Source organism: Phalacrocorax carbo, chromosome 12 (genome assembly GCF_963921805.1).
Source record: "Phalacrocorax carbo chromosome 12, bPhaCar2.1, whole genome shotgun sequence".
Lineage (NCBI taxonomy): Eukaryota > Metazoa > Chordata > Aves > Suliformes > Phalacrocoracidae > Phalacrocorax > Phalacrocorax carbo.
This window is the reverse complement of record NC_087524.1, coordinates 9,134,586-9,151,413: the sequence shown is the minus strand read 5'-3', so window position 1 is coordinate 9,151,413 and position 16,828 is coordinate 9,134,586. Positions and strand designations below refer to the sequence as shown.

The following is a 16,828-nucleotide window of genomic DNA, read 5'->3' as shown; positions in this document are numbered from 1 at the left end:
AAGCACTCCGCACGGCGAGGGGGAGAGGGCAAGCGGAAGCAGCGGGCCCGCTTCTCGGCCAACCAGGAGGAAGGGAGAGCTGCGCGGCCGCCATTTTGTGGGAGGGCGCTGGCGAAGGGCAGAGCGTGGCGGTGGCGGGACGGCGGCGGCGGCAGAGGTACCTGAGGGACCCCGGGGCTCCCGCGGGGGAGGGCGCCCGCTCGCCCGCAGGCCTCCTCCTGTAGGGCTCCGGGGTGGGGGAGCGGCTCTGTGCGGTGCCGAGCCGTGGCTGTCCCGCCCGTCCCCCGCCCGGGGCGCTCCGCGACCTTCAGCTGCGGCGTCGCTCCCCTCCGAGCACAGGCGCCGCCGCGCCCCTTCCCCCGGCCCGGCGGAGCGCCGGGGACGCGGCTGTCCGCGCCAGCGAGATGGGCCCGGCTTCTGCGCGGGGCTGGGGCGAGGGCGGCAGCCGGTGGCGCCCGGGGTCGGGACGGCGGGCGGGGCGGGCCGGGCAAGGGCACCGGCCTTTTCCGAGACAGAGCCTGGTGTGCTTGATGTCTGGTCCCTGAACCGTCCTCGGAAGGACGCAGTGACTTTTCTCCAGGCTTTTGCATCGGTCAGGTGTAAGAAAAAATGACCTTGGCTTTCCAAGTCATGTACGGCAGGCGTTTAGGGGGGTTATTTCGTTAATATTTTCAGCTGTTACGTAGTCAGTCCACTTACAGGCACGTTGCCTGATTATACATCAGAGATACATTACTGGGTTGGCATAAGAGCTGTGTTAATGAACATAGCCTCTGCTGTAGGAGTTTCTTGTATCCCTCTTCTGGCATCCTGCTGGCTTCAGCATCTGCCTGGTTTGGTAGGTAACTGTATGGCATGTGTGCTTCTTTTGACGTGAGTTACAAGTTAAACAACAAGTGTTTGTCCTAAACATAAATCCCCTTAAACATTAGAAAAATATATCTCTAAATGTTAAAAAGAAAATCCTTATAATAAAAAGGGTGATCAAACACTGGAACAGGTTCCCCAGAGTGATTGTGGAGTGTTCATCTCTGAAGATGTTAAAAACCTGACAGGGCGTGTTCCTGAGTTACCTGCTGTAGCTGTCCCTGCTTTGAGCAGGTTGGGGGGGGACTGTGCGATCTCCAGAGGTGCCAACCTGAACCATTCAGTGAACCTGCAAGTACGCTACTGCAGCCACACCAGGCTTTTGTGTTAATTGACTTCTTACAGCGGACCTGAAACTTTGGTCCAGACAGACAAAATACAAAAGTGTGCCCTCAGGTACTTAGTGTGTTTGTCATTCCTTTGAAGCAATTCTGAGGCATTGGAGCTGGCTCAAGTAACTTGCTGATCTAGCTGCAAAAACTAACTGGGAAAAAAGTATATTTTTATCTAGATTTGTGAATACTAGGGTGGGCAGGTAAGATGCAACAGAAATACGCAGCTGAGAGCAGGGCAGCACATATTAATGATTGCACTCTAGTATGATGTAAAAATTGTAAAGTGACATTTTGAATCACAAAACAGAGTAGTGGTCTAGTCTGAATCTTGTCACTAAGTTTTTGGGTATGTAATTGAAGCTGTTTCTTAGCTGAAGTAGTGGAGATTTCTCTTAATTAGGTATTGTAGATTCCTGAATAATAGGTAGAAATTTGCCTGTGTTGGACAGTTGTGTAGGCAGGACTGGCAGGTCTCTGTAAGTGCTTTCACAAATTTTCCCTTTTGTCACTGTCATCGTATTGTCATTTCCCCCCCCCCATATTTAAATTTGGTTAAATGAACACTGAAAATCATGAGTGATCTTCCCTTCAGAACCCCTCGTTTCCTCACCCGCTCTTGTGTCACCTGTTTTGCACCTTAAGATACAGTGCTCTGAATGTGCCTGCTCCTTATGTATATCCACTGTCTGTTGAATGTCCTGAAAGCAGATTTAATAGCTGACAATGGAAATATTAACTTCAGTGTAGAGATTAGTTTGATTTTTCTATTGATCTTGTCCAACTGACTATAAAACTTGCTAACTGTCCTGTATTGCTTGTTAGGACAAGCAACAATGGCTGGCCATGACTCGGGATCTCAACACCAGTTCACTGGATTTCAGAAGTACTTCAATTCCTACACCATCACAGGCAGGAGGAATGTATGTATTATGTACATTAACTTTTGTAGTCTAGTATAATGGTATTTTCTGGGGTTTAGAATGAAACTAAACTTAACTCTTATGTTTTTCAGTATGTAATAGCAACATACACAGGCGTTGCAATGCTCATCTTGTATTTCAAGCTTAGACCTAAAAAGAAAACTCCTGCTGTGGCAGACAAGTAAATGGTAAGTGGCTGGTGTTCTTCAAGGACCAAAATGGTTCAGTGCCAGCCCAGGAAGAAAAAGTAACAAAGGACAAGTTGCTAATAATACGATATAATTAGAGAGAGAAACACAGGCATGTGAACTCTGTATTTATCGTTTTAAACCTCAACTAAACTATAGCATCAGCTTATTTGGGGGCATTGTGAATGAAGTTGTTAAAGGGGGATGCAGAAAGTATGGGATACCAATATTCTTTTTGCTCCTCTGACATGGTAAATGGGATTAGGGGCCTCACGTGGGGAGGAAAAATAAGACAGGAAGGAGGAATGGAAGAATGTTGCAGCTAGGTATATCAGGCTTCGCCTACAACTATTCAGTGCCTCTGGTCTGCCTTTTTGCTGTAAAATAGGGATAACTATTGCTTTGTACGTTACTGAAATAATAAAGTAGTACTTGAGGACTTATTTCTTAGCTGTATTAGAAATTCCAAGCAGAGATTAATGCAGCCTGTTAAAACCTTCATCTAAACAGAGAAAAGGAGCACCATATAATGGAACTGTATATATTGTGCAGCTGATTATGCAAGGCCCTCCGAAAAGTTATTGAACTTGTTCATGTATAGCAACAACAAAGCATTACAAAACTCTAGAGCTGCTTTCAAATACAAAATTTGCACTGAAATGGCATTTTGAAGAAATCAATGGGCTGTCTTCATAGTCTGCAAACAGGGTAGAAAACAATAAACTTGAGCATTGTTGTTGTATGTTAAAGGGACATCAGCCACTTCTTCCTGGGTGTGCTGAAATTTGCCTGCTCATAATTAAAATCATTTGGGCTTGGGGAAGGGGGATGCTCTGTTACTAGTCCTGCTGTGCAAGACTTGCTATGTTTGATCTCTCTTCTCTTGGCAGGTTGCTGCCATGTCTGAACCTCCAATCTGTGTCAGTGTAATGCAAGCTGATGACCTGTTGTGGCTAATAAAATCTGAGTAATTACTTGTTTAATTAGAAATATGAAATGGTGCAAAAAAGCATAAATGTGGCACTTTGGTTTTTTTTCCCTCTGTCAAAAATAGTTATTTGTAGTGGAGATGGAGTAGCTGATTCCTGTCATTACTATCTTAACTCTTCTGCTGTACCTGGCAGTAACCTAGGAAAGACCTCAGCAGCATGACCATAACACCAACACAGAGCTTACAGCTGATCAAAGGATCTCACACTTCTGCATCACAGTGGATAACAGTAAGCTAACGTGGTTTGCAGGTACCTGGTTGCTCCCATTTTTTGCATTCCAAGCTAGTAGCTTACATGGAAACAGTGGCTTCTTCGCTATTACTAATATAGTGCAGATTACAACTTCTGCCTCCGGTTGTCCATATTTGGCATAGAGCTTGCTTGGTTTTGATGGAAAACCTCCCAAAGCAGACTGATCAAATTATGGTATTTGAGTTTTTTCTGTTACTGGCTGCTCTTGCAGAGGTAACTGCCAGAAAGAAAATGGCTTACTTTGCTGCTGTTAAGCTCTTATAACTCTACACATTCATAAATAGTGCTTATTTTTACTGGACATAGTCTCTTCATAAATGAGGTGTTCCTACCACAGTTAGATATATTTAGTGCCCAACACTAAAATTTGTCTGTCGCATTCTCCATGGTGTATCTCACTTAAAACTGGGTACTTTCCTTAGATATCACATTAGTGCAGACTTTTGAATATGATTATATGGCACGTTCTTCTCAGAAGGATGCCAGCCAGAGGGGCTGAACTTCTGATGCTAAAGCATGCAAATGTGCTTCCCAAACTGACGGCAGCCGGAGGTAGGCATAGTTGCTTGGAAAAAAGGAGGGCTAAACTACAGGGTCTTTGTGCTCTTGCACTCTAGGTCGTGTATCTTAAAGCCATTTGTACACGCTGGACCTTCTGAATAAATCTAGTTGTCTTCCTCTCCTGAGTTTGTTTGCATAAATGCCCTGTGCTGTATACAACTTGCCAGATGAATAATGGTTGTTGTAACAGTGTAATACATGTAATTTGCTAGAACCCATCACCTACCCTTAGATCAAGATTTATATGAGATGGCTAGTCATCAGCTTACCGTTTCTGAATCTTTGTTTCTCTTGGCAGAGAGCTCACAGTTACAAGCACTGCTCTTGCTTCTGCTGCAGCCATCGCAGGAAGAAAATACCTTCTTGTAACATACAGACACAAACTATGTGGTTTTAGTATTTATTACAATATCAAAAGTATAAAACTGTACAAAATACAAAGGCAGAATGTGGCAGTGTTTTCTTTAAGCTGTCAAAACTGTACATGCTTTGTTTTAGATAACTTGTTTGATACACCATAATTGTACTTACTATGACCGGTTGGATTTGAGAACTAGAAATTTTGTTGAGGTATCATTACACAAAAAAAGGTCTATAATAATTTAGATTTAACCTTGTCTCTTTAAAGGAAATACCTAGGTGAACTTCCTAATGAATCTTCCACCCTTTATTTTGATGTATAATGCCTGTAATATACCTTATTCTGAGAGAGTCAGAAGGGATGAGAGGGGAGGTAGCTCTCAATTTACTTTACGTTAGAAACAAAGTCTTGGTTTTATTTTCACTAGAGAGCCAGCCGATTGCTCAGCTGCCCAAGCCCTTACTGGAGGTAACGGGGAACACAAAACAGAGTTCCCTGTATACAGTTTGCAAGAGATTTGGAAAGAGGAAAAAAAAACAAAACACCACAGACCAAAAAAAACCTGAAACCACGCCAAACTGGGCCTGTCCTTTGGTGGTGGTGTTTTCTGTTCAAAGACCTGGAAAGAAGTTATACTTCCCAGTGTTTTGCATGTTTTACTCTTCCTTAGAAGTGAAGCACTGAGCTTTAGTGGTTGTCCAGGAGGACTTACTGGGGTACAGTATTTTTGTGGGTGGAAAGGGTCACTTCAGCAGACAAGCTGTCCTTTCAAAAGCAAACTGATAATACACTTTGAGCTGATTAATCCTTTTACTCTGCAATAATGTTGCAATTTCTTGGCTAGTTTTACATTTTGATACATTAAGCCTTATGCAGAAAGGACACAGATTTTTAAAGTTCTTTTAGATCTAATACAACGTAAAAGGTTTTAAGTCCACTTTTTAAATAATGGCTATTTCTGTTGTGCCTCAGTCTACACCCCCCCTTTTTTTTCTTTCCATACAATAAAGTATAAAAGTAAATAAAGTTCACATTGCACTTCTAGTTGCTTATCACACTTACAGCACTGGCTACCTGTGAAAACAGGATAACAAGATCTGCATTTCTGATACCTCAAAAGAGCACAGGCGTTTGAAATCTTTTCAGGACTCGGTACCTGGATGCACAAAACCCATACATGTAACTTTGCGGCAGTTCCCCACAAGCCTCTGCCTGTAGGACCTACTCATTCAATGCCCTCTTCGTTGCTGTGAAACTCTCACCATACCTGTTGTCCAGCCCAGGCTATAGTGAACTACACTACATTCTTTTCTGAAACAGAACAGCTTCTGCTTGTGTTTGAGAGTGATTAAACATTTGCTAACCATAAATTAAGTGCTTTAAAAAAATCATTTGAGAACACATACCAAGGCTGGCTGTTACTTTCCACAAGTTTCAGCAGAGCTCGATACCATCTCTGAGAGGAGACAGCCATTTTCATATACATATATATATATAAATTTTTATCTAAAGCACCATGAACAATTCCTTCTTTAACAGCCATGATGTCTTGTCAATCTCCAGCATTTTCAAACTGTGGATAAATATGAAATAGCAGAACTGAGAAACCCTGCTTGCATTAGTTTACATGGTTTTGTTTTTCCTGCAACAGACTAGTGGGATCCACCTGTACAAGACATTCTTCCTTATCTCGCATCCTGAGGTCACTACTGCAATGACTTGGCACAGTCGGTCTTACAGCTTCCCCATTTACTGCGAACTGTAGGCTCCTGCAGCCAGCAGCAAGTTTCTGCGTGTAAAATGGAGGTGTACGACCGGGGTTGATTTGGTCATGTATGTACCTAGTAACAAGTCCTGTGAGTTTTCAGGCAAGTTTATATGTCCAGTGGCAGTAGTAAAGTCATCAGTTTCTAAATCTTCAAATGCCTTCACAGCATCCCACAGACGAACTGTGTTATCCATTGAACCTAAAAAGAAAAAAGAATATAAAAAAAGAAAATTAAAAAGGTATACAGAAAAGGTACTGGGGAGCAAGTTAATAAAAATTAAAGCTCAAAAAGCAGGTTTGCTCATAACTGTAGACTTATGTCCTAATCCTGCAAGGAAGCAGATTTTAACAAGCCTCTAACATAGTGAAGGCACACATAAAAGTTACCAGGATTTCAGCATTCCTGTGGATAAAGCACAAAGAACCACTCTCTCAAAACACTTGGGTTTGGATTGTATCACCTAACACTGAAAAAGCAGGACCGTCCTGTGGGGTAGGTGCCAATTTCAGGAAATGTTTATGATTCTATATCACATAATAACACTTTCTTTGTTACATACAGGGAAGATAGCAGAATTTTGTAGACCCAGTGGCCTGTACTTTCACTGGAGTATTGGCAGACAAATTGAAGTAACCACCCTGCAGGCGTGTTGTCGAACCTGTACCCTGCTTGTTAGCTTTCGCTCCTGCAGCAGTGGTTCCTAGCCTGGTTTCATGAAGCAATTACCCTGATATAATTACAGTGTCTGTCCATCATTTCTTCTGACAGTAACCTGAATTTCTTGGCTAATTTCAACCAGCTGACAGAACAGAACAAGTTTCATATTCATTAAATTCCTATACGTTTTAAGAAAACAGTTCACTAAACATGGTGAGACAAAACTTTGTGCCGTCATGAAGGGAAAATTGGCAAAGGAGCTCTACTATATTAGACACCAGAGAATCCATGTGGACAGGCAGGAAACCCAAGCAGGCCTCACAAGTTCTGCTGCTCACAGTCCTGGCTATTAATATTACACGCACATTTCTGTATCAAAGATCTACCATGAAGAAACAGTAAAGGAGTGGATAACTCATCTTCCTTTCTATCCCTTACTCTCTCTTTTTTTCAGTCCTGCTGCATGTCCCACTCCCATCCCAGTACCCTGCACCTCTATAGTCCAGCCACTCCTTATCTGCCCTAGAGTTATTTCTAACCTCAGATTCCACCCCAGCACTGTACGCAGATCCCAACCTCCACTATCATCCAACTGTGTAACACCTTTCCTTCAGTTCCTGGAAGACTGAGGGGTCACACTTCACAGACCAGTGAAATACTTGCCTTGTACCAGCAGTTTTAAGTTGCTGCTTTTGCTAAGCAAGTGATTCTACTTTGTCTTTCTCAATTTAAGGAATCAATTATATCATTCCTCTTCAGACTTACAGAACACAAAGGAAACTCCACTGTTTCAAGTGAATTTTACCTGATGCTAAAATCTCCCCATCTCTACTGAATCTGAGCGCGTAGATAGTGTCAGTGTGCCCTTTCAATTCTCCAACCATCAAGCCATGTCCAATATCCCACAGCAGAACTCTTCCATCTGTTGCTCCAGTAGCCAGGAATCGTCCATTAGGAGAAAATGCCAATGAATGAATTGGTCCCTAAAACAGACATTTGGGGGGGACCAAACAAGTCAATCAAGCTCACTCACATTCTGTCAGTCAAGCTGTATTCATTTTGAACACTACTCTTCAGAGTCTCGTTGCAGAAATAAAATCATTTTCGCACTGCGAGTGATATGCCTTTACCTTATGACCCGTGAATATTCTTACACAATTCCCATTCAAAACATCCCAGAGCCGTATAGTCCTGTCTGCTGAGCCTGTGGCAATATAGTTGGAGTTTGGATGAAATCGGGTACATGTCACATCAGCAAGATGGCCAGCAAATATCCGTAAAGGCTGGTAGTGATCCGTTGCCCACAGACTGAGAAGAAAAGCTTTTTATTAATAAAAAGAACCCTAATGAAGTTCAGTATCTGTTGCATAATGAGGAATAAAAGGAAGGAATTATGCAGTGGTTTCTTACTGGTCAGTTTATAGAATCAGCAGGATCCATTTTGGAAAAGAATACTTTTTAGAAGGGAGGAATAAAGAAAATTCTGTCAAGTTGTTAAACAACTGGAAAAGAATATTTCTAATTAGATGGTCACATAAGAGGACACCATCTCTTTAGTTGTCGGATAATGTGATGTGTGTTGAAAACAAAAAAAGTTAAAACATTTGTTCAGTATTTTGACATGAAATAAAATTTATTTCCAGTAATAGCGTAGGTTAGAGTATACCAGCTAATCCCTTTCAGGGCTAATCCACCACAAACTGACCCAGACAAGTAGAAAACCCATCCAGTTTCTTACCGAGCCACTCTGTCATGTCCCCCTGACACAAAGTAATAACCGTAAGGAGAGAATTGTGTATCCCATACTGGGTAGTTGTGTCCTTTATATCCCACCAAACACGTGAATGTTTGGAGACTCCACAATCTGACAGTGCCATCCTCAGAACAGGACAACAGATAGTTCCTGTCACAGGAGAAAGTACAGCATATCAGATGGCAAACTTATACAGGGGCTGTATAACCAATGCATAAACACTGTGAGATGTCTATGATAAGAAAAACTGTCCACTGATCAGCATCTGTTTAGCATGTCACATACAAATCAGCATTTTGGTGGGGTAAGCAACAATGATCAGGTCAAGCAGAATCCAGTCCTAAGCTCTTACGCAAAAAAGAGAGATGACTAGACATTAATGACTAATTCTGATGACACAGCAATACTGGGAGGGGCTCACACCATGTTCACATTCTCAATATTTATAGACTCTATATTCATGTTGCACACAAAGTTTACTTCTCAGCTGTGTTTCTGTGATGGTTGTTTCCTGACCAGACACATGCAAAAGCAAAGCTTTAGACATTTAAACCTCCTTTCTACTGTCCAGAATCCATAATTACACAACGTTTTAAAATCTCTTAAAGATACCATCCCATACGTTTTGAAAATAAAGTCTTTAGAATATCAGAAACTTGAAGAAGTGCAACAGTATACTACAGCCTGGTTTTATGTTTTACAATACTATAAGTGCAATTAATGCTGCAGTATTTTTCCTCTCTCCAACTCAGTTAAAACCCATCTTAAACCGCAGTTCACAAAAAAGATGGTCTATTTTGCCATCTAAGTCCTGAACCTCAAAAAATGCACTGGCATTCTCAGCTCCAGTGATATCAGTAATAGCTGACAGTGCCCAACACCCTCAGCATAACGAACGAGCACTTGCGCTTGCACGCAGTTTCTTATAAGCTGCATAAACAAGAATTGCTTTAACATTCCGGAAAAAGCCGCATCAAGAACATGTTTGCATTCAGTAGCATACAATTAAAACTCAAGACAAGCAAACTAGTTAGCTTGTAAACTTATTTTACCTATCAGGACTGAAGCTGGTGCCATAGACAGGTCCACTGTGACCATATAAAATCTTCAACTCACTTGCTGTTTTCTCATCCATGATCCTCTCCAAGACATCATCTGATTCCTTGTCAATGAGACTGAGGTCTGCAATATTTCAAAGTTCACATATCATAATAACTGTCAGAAGTTCAAAGATAAATGCTATGAACAGGAAAACAAATAATATTCTCTCTAAAAGAGGCAAGTGTGAGGTGAACGTGACAAAGTACCTGGGGATTGTTGAGTCTGAAATATACAATGGCGTCTAAAATATTTTTTACCATTGTAAAAGGTGAAAATAATGCTTCATGTAAATAATCACTCTTCTTAAGTCTTCACTGAGCTAAAAAAAATTAATCCTGATGTGTGTTATTTTCCAAACATATATTGTTCAGCCTTCAAACACAGTAACATCTTCTTGTAGAGATGCCAAATTTTCACACCTTCATGCCAAATTTTCCTAGGAAGTTAATATGCCACAAACACGCTTTGCAGAAATGTTTTGACAGCTGCACACTACACTCAAAATAGCTTTTACTCTGTAGGCTATTGTTTGCTGAACATCATGACCACATCTCAGTTAAATATCAAGATTAAGAAACATTTGCATGGTATCTATCTTGAACCACAACACATTGTTACATAAACAGCAGAATTAAAGAAGCCTGGTTCCCATGCATTTGCGTAAGTGTTGAGCTAGAGGACATTCTCCTCCACCCTTCTCAGAGTTTCCTCCTATCATTTCCCCCAGGGTACTTGAGTCTCTCCCCTAGATCACCTAAACCCAGCTGCCTACTACACCCTGCAGTTACCATCCAGTTAAGAAGCAAGATGGCTAGTTCCATGCTAGTTATGGCTAGTTCCAAGCTCCGTGCACTGACCACCTCACAGCAGGTGTACACAACCAGATTTCTCATTCCTTTAAAAAAATGTTTCTAATGGTAGTATATAATGCAATCATACGTCTGTGCACATATTGTTTCTTTAAAGTGAAAGCATCTAACTGCTGAAGACAACTCTCCTGCCACAGACATCTTTCTCTGTTCATGCAAAACACAGCTGTCACAAGTAATGCATGCTCATATTAAGTGTTATTGTCTAATTACCTGCTGCTGTTTTCACACTACGTAGCTTTTTCGGAGTCACGGACCACACTCTAACAGTAGAGTCAGCAAAGCCTCCTACAATCATGCTAGAGTCATCTGTAATATCCACTGCAGTTAGACCCTATACACAAAACATGCATTTATATTGTTTGTATCTTTCATAATGTATTTCAAATATTATGAAATCCTAAGTACTAATAAGAAAAATAATTCAACTTATTTACAAAAACAAGAGGGAATTATTTGAGGATAGACAAACACACACTTCTTGCACCATTAAAAATAAAGCTACATGAAAGAAGCAGTCAATGCTGACAAAACAGTACTATTTTTCAGTACATCTACTGTATTCTGTAGGATACACTTTGGGCCCCACAAGAAAAGCAAAAGAAGGAATTATGGCAAAATCAGAGCAAAAACAAGGAACATGGTCATTAAATAGTTTAAAGAGTCTTTAAAGAGGATTTTGAAGATTTTGGAACATGAATTTTCTAACACTTACTCCAAATACTCCAAAAATCCTTACCAACTGTTAAGTTTTCTTTCTTTATTAAGAGTGGTGTTTATAATTTTGATTCCCTTTTCTATATTACCCAAATTCTTATCGTACCAACCTGGTAAGCATTAAGGAATGTGTAGAAGCAGATGGAGGGCAGGCACTCTGGGCCAAGACGCACACGCCTTGCAGCTTCCTTCACATTCATTACTTTATCCAGCTTGTCAGAGTCTTTCAGTTCAGGCAGAGGAATTCTACAAGAAGCACAGATTTTTACAAACTAAAGCACCTTCCATACAGTTAATCTAAACAAAGAAAGCAAAACCTTTGCGTGTAACCCTATACCTCAATATTCAAATATGAAACAAGAACTAGAAAAAAAATGAAAGACTATGTAGAAGATTAACTGATGAGAAAAAGAGCTCGTAGCTTTAAGAATTTCAGACAGGCAGTGGAACAGGATAAATAATAATGACCTGAAAAGATTAGTGAGTAACTCAGTAAAATTTTATCAAGGGAAATCTAGATCAACTTGAAGGGCAAAGACAGAAGGTTATATGCTAAGCTTTCCATTACCTCCCTTAGAAGTCTTACGGTTAAAGCTGTGTACAGCTGAAATGGCCAAAATGCTAAAAATGTCACATGAACAGCGATGCAGGTTTGGCATAACAAGACTGGATTTAACAAGACTTCTCTACACATCGTTCCCTTGGTACCTGTTTTGGGGAGGAGCATTAGGGTCCTGCTTTTTACTTTTTGACCCTACGCTATCTTTTTTAGGTTTTTTCTTCTTTGGCTTTCCTTCCTCATTTTCTCCTTCTTCATCCTCATCATCCAAAGGCACATCAAACTCTGGTTCTTTCAATAAGCCAAAGAAAACCTGCAAGCCAATAAAATACACATGAGACAAAAGAGTAGTTGCTGTTCTTACTGAAAACTTATTTTTTTAATGGAAACTCTTCAACATAATAATCCAAACAATAGAGCTGCCCCTTTAAAATGACTACATTTAATATTACTGCATACCTTACTGGTTAGCCCATAACAAACACAGTACATGTTCTTCTCTTTTACCCAGCAACTCATCAGGACAATATTAAGTCCTCCCACCATCTCTTAGCACTTCCTTAAAGCCAAATCCCTACAGCTTACATAGGTTATCTGTACAGTAGTGTGGTACTACACTGTCAAGATCTACACAAACAGCCCTTGCAGTAGCCACTGGCAGCAAGAATTACATCTATTGTACAAAAGAGGAAGCAAAATAGATAGGTGTCCATTTTAAAGCCACAGAGTAATTCATGAGTTAGTTTATTTCAGTGGGCCAAATACAGGTTGTCTCTCAAAGGGGTTCAACAGTTTCTTCTACTGGACATCACACCTTGATCTTTCTACTCCTGCCAACAACTATTTGCACAGTTCTCTTCCTTTGTTCTGTTTATGCCATCTTTTAGGATCTCAGGTGACAGCTGTCAGCCTGTACTAAGGTATATCCCTGAAAAACTAGGCAGAATCGTTCAATTATAGAAGTGCAACAATCTTTGCCTCCTACCTTTGCTTTATTAGCCTCTCGTTTTGCCTCCCCAGCCAAACTTCCAACCATAGCATCTATCTGTTGTTTACTGCGAGGCATTCCATCAAAGATATCAATGTAAAGATGTTCCTGAACAATGTTCCAGATCTGATTGTTCTGCTTTTCCTGAAGATGCCTCTTCAAGAGCTGGTAAGAGTCACGGGAAATACGCAGCACAAACTTGCTTGTTCGGAAATCCAGCATGGTCTCGTTACCTTTCATATGTTCTTTTTTGGTTAAGCTAGATAATACACGCAGGTCATCCTGGTAATAGCACTCCTGATCCCCGTGAAATCTATTGAAACAATTTAAAATATGATAAAAGATTTATTATAAAAACATTATCTCTTAAGTGCAAACTTATTTACATTACTTCAACATGAAACATACATGTAAGGACCTTTTGGAAGCTACTGTCTACATATGGGATTATTCTTCTGCTGAAATAAATTTCATCCTGGGGAAGATACAATAGCAACTTACGGTATATAGTAAGAGCATTCAACAGTTAAAAAACAAGATGAAGAGAACACACAAATAGAACCTCACATAATTTCATACACCCAAAGGGTCTCGCCTGAAGTAAACAGTTACACTAATATGTTTATTTACAGCAATGAAACCCTAATTTGTGGTATCATAAAGTACAGGGCATTTTTTATTATGCAAGACTACTTGGATGTACTTATATCTGATTCATTATATGAGTATGCACATTTCACAGTGTATGTGTTTCTCACTCTCCACTTGCATTATCGAATAGCTAACATATGTCTAAAGTTTCCCATTTTTATTCAAACCATGTTATGAAATAGTTGTGGCAGGGAACATTTTAACTATTTGCAGAACCATTTTTGCTGACCATATTGGAGGGAGAGGAAGTTATCGTTTTGGATTTAAATATTCCATAATTGGTCTGAATCCAGAATACAAATTAATTTTCTTCTCAAGTGACAGAGAAGTGAAACATAGTAGGAGCACAGAAAATTATAGATTAGCCATAAATTAATACCTTTAGTCTCATTTGAAGAATTTCAACATACATACTATGACATTAGCAAATACTCACAGTGTACATTACTTTGTCACCTCAGTGCAATTTTTCCAGTGCTAAAAAATGACCCCACAATCTTTCCCTAAAGAAGCAGCATCTCTTCACTGATACTTTTGCAGCAAGAAGCCCAACAATGATTCAAAATTTGCCCATGGACAGTTCAAAAGCATATAGTTTGCACATCTTTCTAACATAGGAGATTGGTAAAGGATTTAAGAACAGTTACTGTAATCCATGGCACCATTACTTCAGATTCCAAATCTCTTCAACATTAGAGAACAAAAATAATACATACAGATAGAAACCTATGCTACTATAGTTCACAGATTTAATCAAAGTAGCAAACACAAAATACTGTAAATGCACAGGTGAAATTACCTTTCAAAAAAAGACTTTGCTTCACTCTCATGTTGATTGTAGACCAATTCCAAGTACATGTGCACAAAGAGAGGATAAAACAGCTGAGATAGTTCTGCTCGATGACAGTCCAGGGAACACTCAATAAAGTGTTTTAATCCACTGTAGTATTCCTCATACAGCGTTGGGTCCCCCTGTTGATTGTAGGCAGACAATACTGCACTCACATCTGGCTGATCTTCCACAACAACGCCTCCACCAACTGCAAAAGCATTAGCATATAACAAGAGCTTGTAAGACAGCCTGAAAGAGCTAGCAAATACACTGGTATAACTCCACTGGTAAGGTGAGGCGCTCTGAGCAAAACATGACCCTAAGTCTTGTGCTTGTTCAGCACTAAGTTTAAATGACGCAAGAGGATTGTAGCACATTACAGTCCAGCAGCCAATTTTCCTAGCACCTTCAGCCATTTTTTGTGCTTTCTCTGCCAACAGTTACCTGTAAGGTGTTTAACATAGTGCCTAATTCAATTAGGATCATAAGCGTAAAGGAAGAAGCCACTAACATCACCAAAATAAGTTATCTTTAGTGCTAAGACTAGAAACTGTCAAATGTGGAGCAGAATCTTTCAAAGCCTGTAAGATATACCCACTATAATTATTTTGCTTCCAGTAAACAAGCAAATTAACTTCATCAAGTGAACAATTCACCAAGACCACTACAAGACCGTTACAGGGCAGTGACTTTTTGTCACTTGCTAACACTCCAAGAGTTCTGTCCCCCATAGCACTCATTAAATGCTTTAAATTTTTTTGTCTTCTAGGTAAAAGCAATCATATCAGGTGATAACGAGGAACAAGCGGACTTTATACTACCCATTTACTGGAACTGGACATAGCAGTTCCTGAGATTTCATGACACTATTTTGTAAAGCTGCCCACAGAACACCTTGATTAAAAATACTTAGACGCTAGTTATCCGAAGGACATCTCAAGTACCCAGCAACTAGATCCAGAAATGTATAATGCCTCCTCTACAAGTATCTTATGGTTCCTTCTTCAAGATGCATCCTGTACCTGAGGCCTCCATTCTCATCCCACACCTTGGGCCATCACCTCTAACTACAAAGGAAACCTTCAGCCTCCTGCTATGCTGTTAGTCGAGATGGGGCACAAAGACAAGGAGAAGCACCTCTCACTTTGACAGCGCTCCCTGCAAACACAAGATACCCTGTCCTTGGTCCCTTGCTCCAGGGAGGACACCCCCAGGAGATCCCGATCTCTTCCCGAGTTCTATGGGGCAGCGACACACTCAGGGGTCCCGTCCCCGCCTAGAAGGATGGGACAGACTCCCGCCTCGCCCCCCAGGGAGGACCACCCTAAGGGGGCCACGACTTCACACCCACCCTCGTGCCCCGCATCAGGGAGAGCCCCGAAGCTGCGGGAGGCACAGAGCCCCCCCATGCCCCAGGGGTCCCCCCGGGAGGGGGCGGCCCCCCCGCCCCAGACACCGGCCCCGCAGCCCCACCTTTCCCCGGCGGCACGGCGGCGACGGCCGCCGCCCCGGGGCTAGAAGAGGCGACAGTGGCGGCGTTGCCTCCTATCGCGATGGCGGCAGCGGAGGTGACCCGGCTAAGCAGCGCCTCGCCGCCGGCGGCGGAGTCGGCATCGCCGCCCGGGGCTCCCAGAACGCCGGCGCCGGCAGGGCTGAGGGCAGCAGAGCCGAGGTCGTCGCCGAGCAGGCGGGCTTCGCGGCGCAGGATCTCCTCGGACTCGCGGAGGTTACTGCGCCGCAGGAACTGCAGCACAGCCACGAGCGTCTGCCGGTCCAGCGCCGCCGGCGAGGCGGCCGGGCCCGATGCTGCAGGCTTAGGGGGCGCCGCCTCCCCACCGCTCCCCGCCGCCTCCCCCTCCGCCGCCGCGGCCGGGGGAGCGGCGGGAGCGGCGGCGGCGGCTGGAGGAGGAGCAGCAGTGACCTGCGGCGACGTTCCCGCCTCAGGGTCCGGCTTTACCGCTGCCACCTCCGCCGGCTCCTCAGGTAGTGCCGCCATTTTGCATCGCCCCCCATTCGCCGGCAGCGGGAGGCCGCCGTCAGGCGCGGACGCTCTTACGACAGTCAGGGCAGACGACTGGTACTGCCGCTGCTGATTACGTAGGCACTCGCGGCTTCATTTTGCGACGCTGCCACGAGCGCTTTCTGGCCGAGGGAGCGGCATGGTCCTGGAGGAGCGGTTGTGAGACGGCCAGGCGGCAAATAAGTGTAATTTTGGGTGGTGACTGTGCGGATGTGAATCACGGGGCAGGGCAGCGCTTGCGGTGTGCGTGTGCGAGAAACCCCCCTCAGAAATGGTTTGGTTCCGTGTTAAGAAGCCGCTACCGCTGCCCTCCTTGAAGTACACCAAGGATGGCCATGAGACTGCGCGCCCTCACGGGCCTTGCTCCGAATTGAATTAACTACTGCAGGGTCACTTGGTTTTCCAGGTATTTCTAATATTGTTTCTTTTGTTTGTG

At 42.6% G+C, this 16,828-nt stretch overlaps 3 protein-coding genes across 3 annotated transcripts in view; 2 read left to right on the top strand and 1 right to left on the bottom strand.

Moving 5' to 3' along the window:
* Positions 1 to 73: 73 nt before the first annotated feature.
* ATP5MK (ATP synthase membrane subunit k) lies at positions 74 to 4,240 on the top strand. The gene is made up of 4 exons (XM_064464084.1): positions 74 to 157; positions 2,025 to 2,122; positions 2,215 to 2,310; positions 3,201 to 4,240. The coding sequence occupies exons 2-3, from the start codon at positions 2,036 to 2,038 to the stop codon at positions 2,305 to 2,307; spliced, it is 180 nt and encodes a 59-aa protein (XP_064320154.1). The 5' UTR covers positions 74 to 157; positions 2,025 to 2,035; the 3' UTR covers positions 2,308 to 2,310; positions 3,201 to 4,240.
* Positions 4,241 to 4,501: 261 nt separating this feature from the next.
* TAF5 (TATA-box binding protein associated factor 5) lies at positions 4,502 to 16,411 on the bottom strand. Its single transcript, XM_064464072.1, has 11 exons — positions 15,846 to 16,411; positions 14,340 to 14,580; positions 12,887 to 13,202; positions 12,051 to 12,214; positions 11,453 to 11,588; positions 10,839 to 10,959; positions 9,708 to 9,837; positions 8,641 to 8,805; positions 8,033 to 8,210; positions 7,708 to 7,885; positions 4,502 to 6,443 (listed from the first exon to the last, which is right to left on the bottom strand). Exons 1-11 carry the CDS (start codon positions 16,366 to 16,368, stop codon positions 6,226 to 6,228), a joined length of 2,370 nt encoding a protein of 789 aa, XP_064320142.1. The 5' UTR covers positions 16,369 to 16,411; the 3' UTR covers positions 4,502 to 6,225.
* Positions 16,412 to 16,492: 81 nt separating this feature from the next.
* The window catches only part of PCGF6 (polycomb group ring finger 6), a 44,430-nt gene continuing 44,094 nt past the window's right edge, over positions 16,493 to 16,828 (top strand). Inside the window, exon 1 of the mRNA XM_064464080.1 lies at positions 16,493 to 16,798. The gene's annotated coding sequence lies outside the window, so the exon portion shown is untranslated. The remainder of the gene's footprint in view (positions 16,799 to 16,828) is intronic.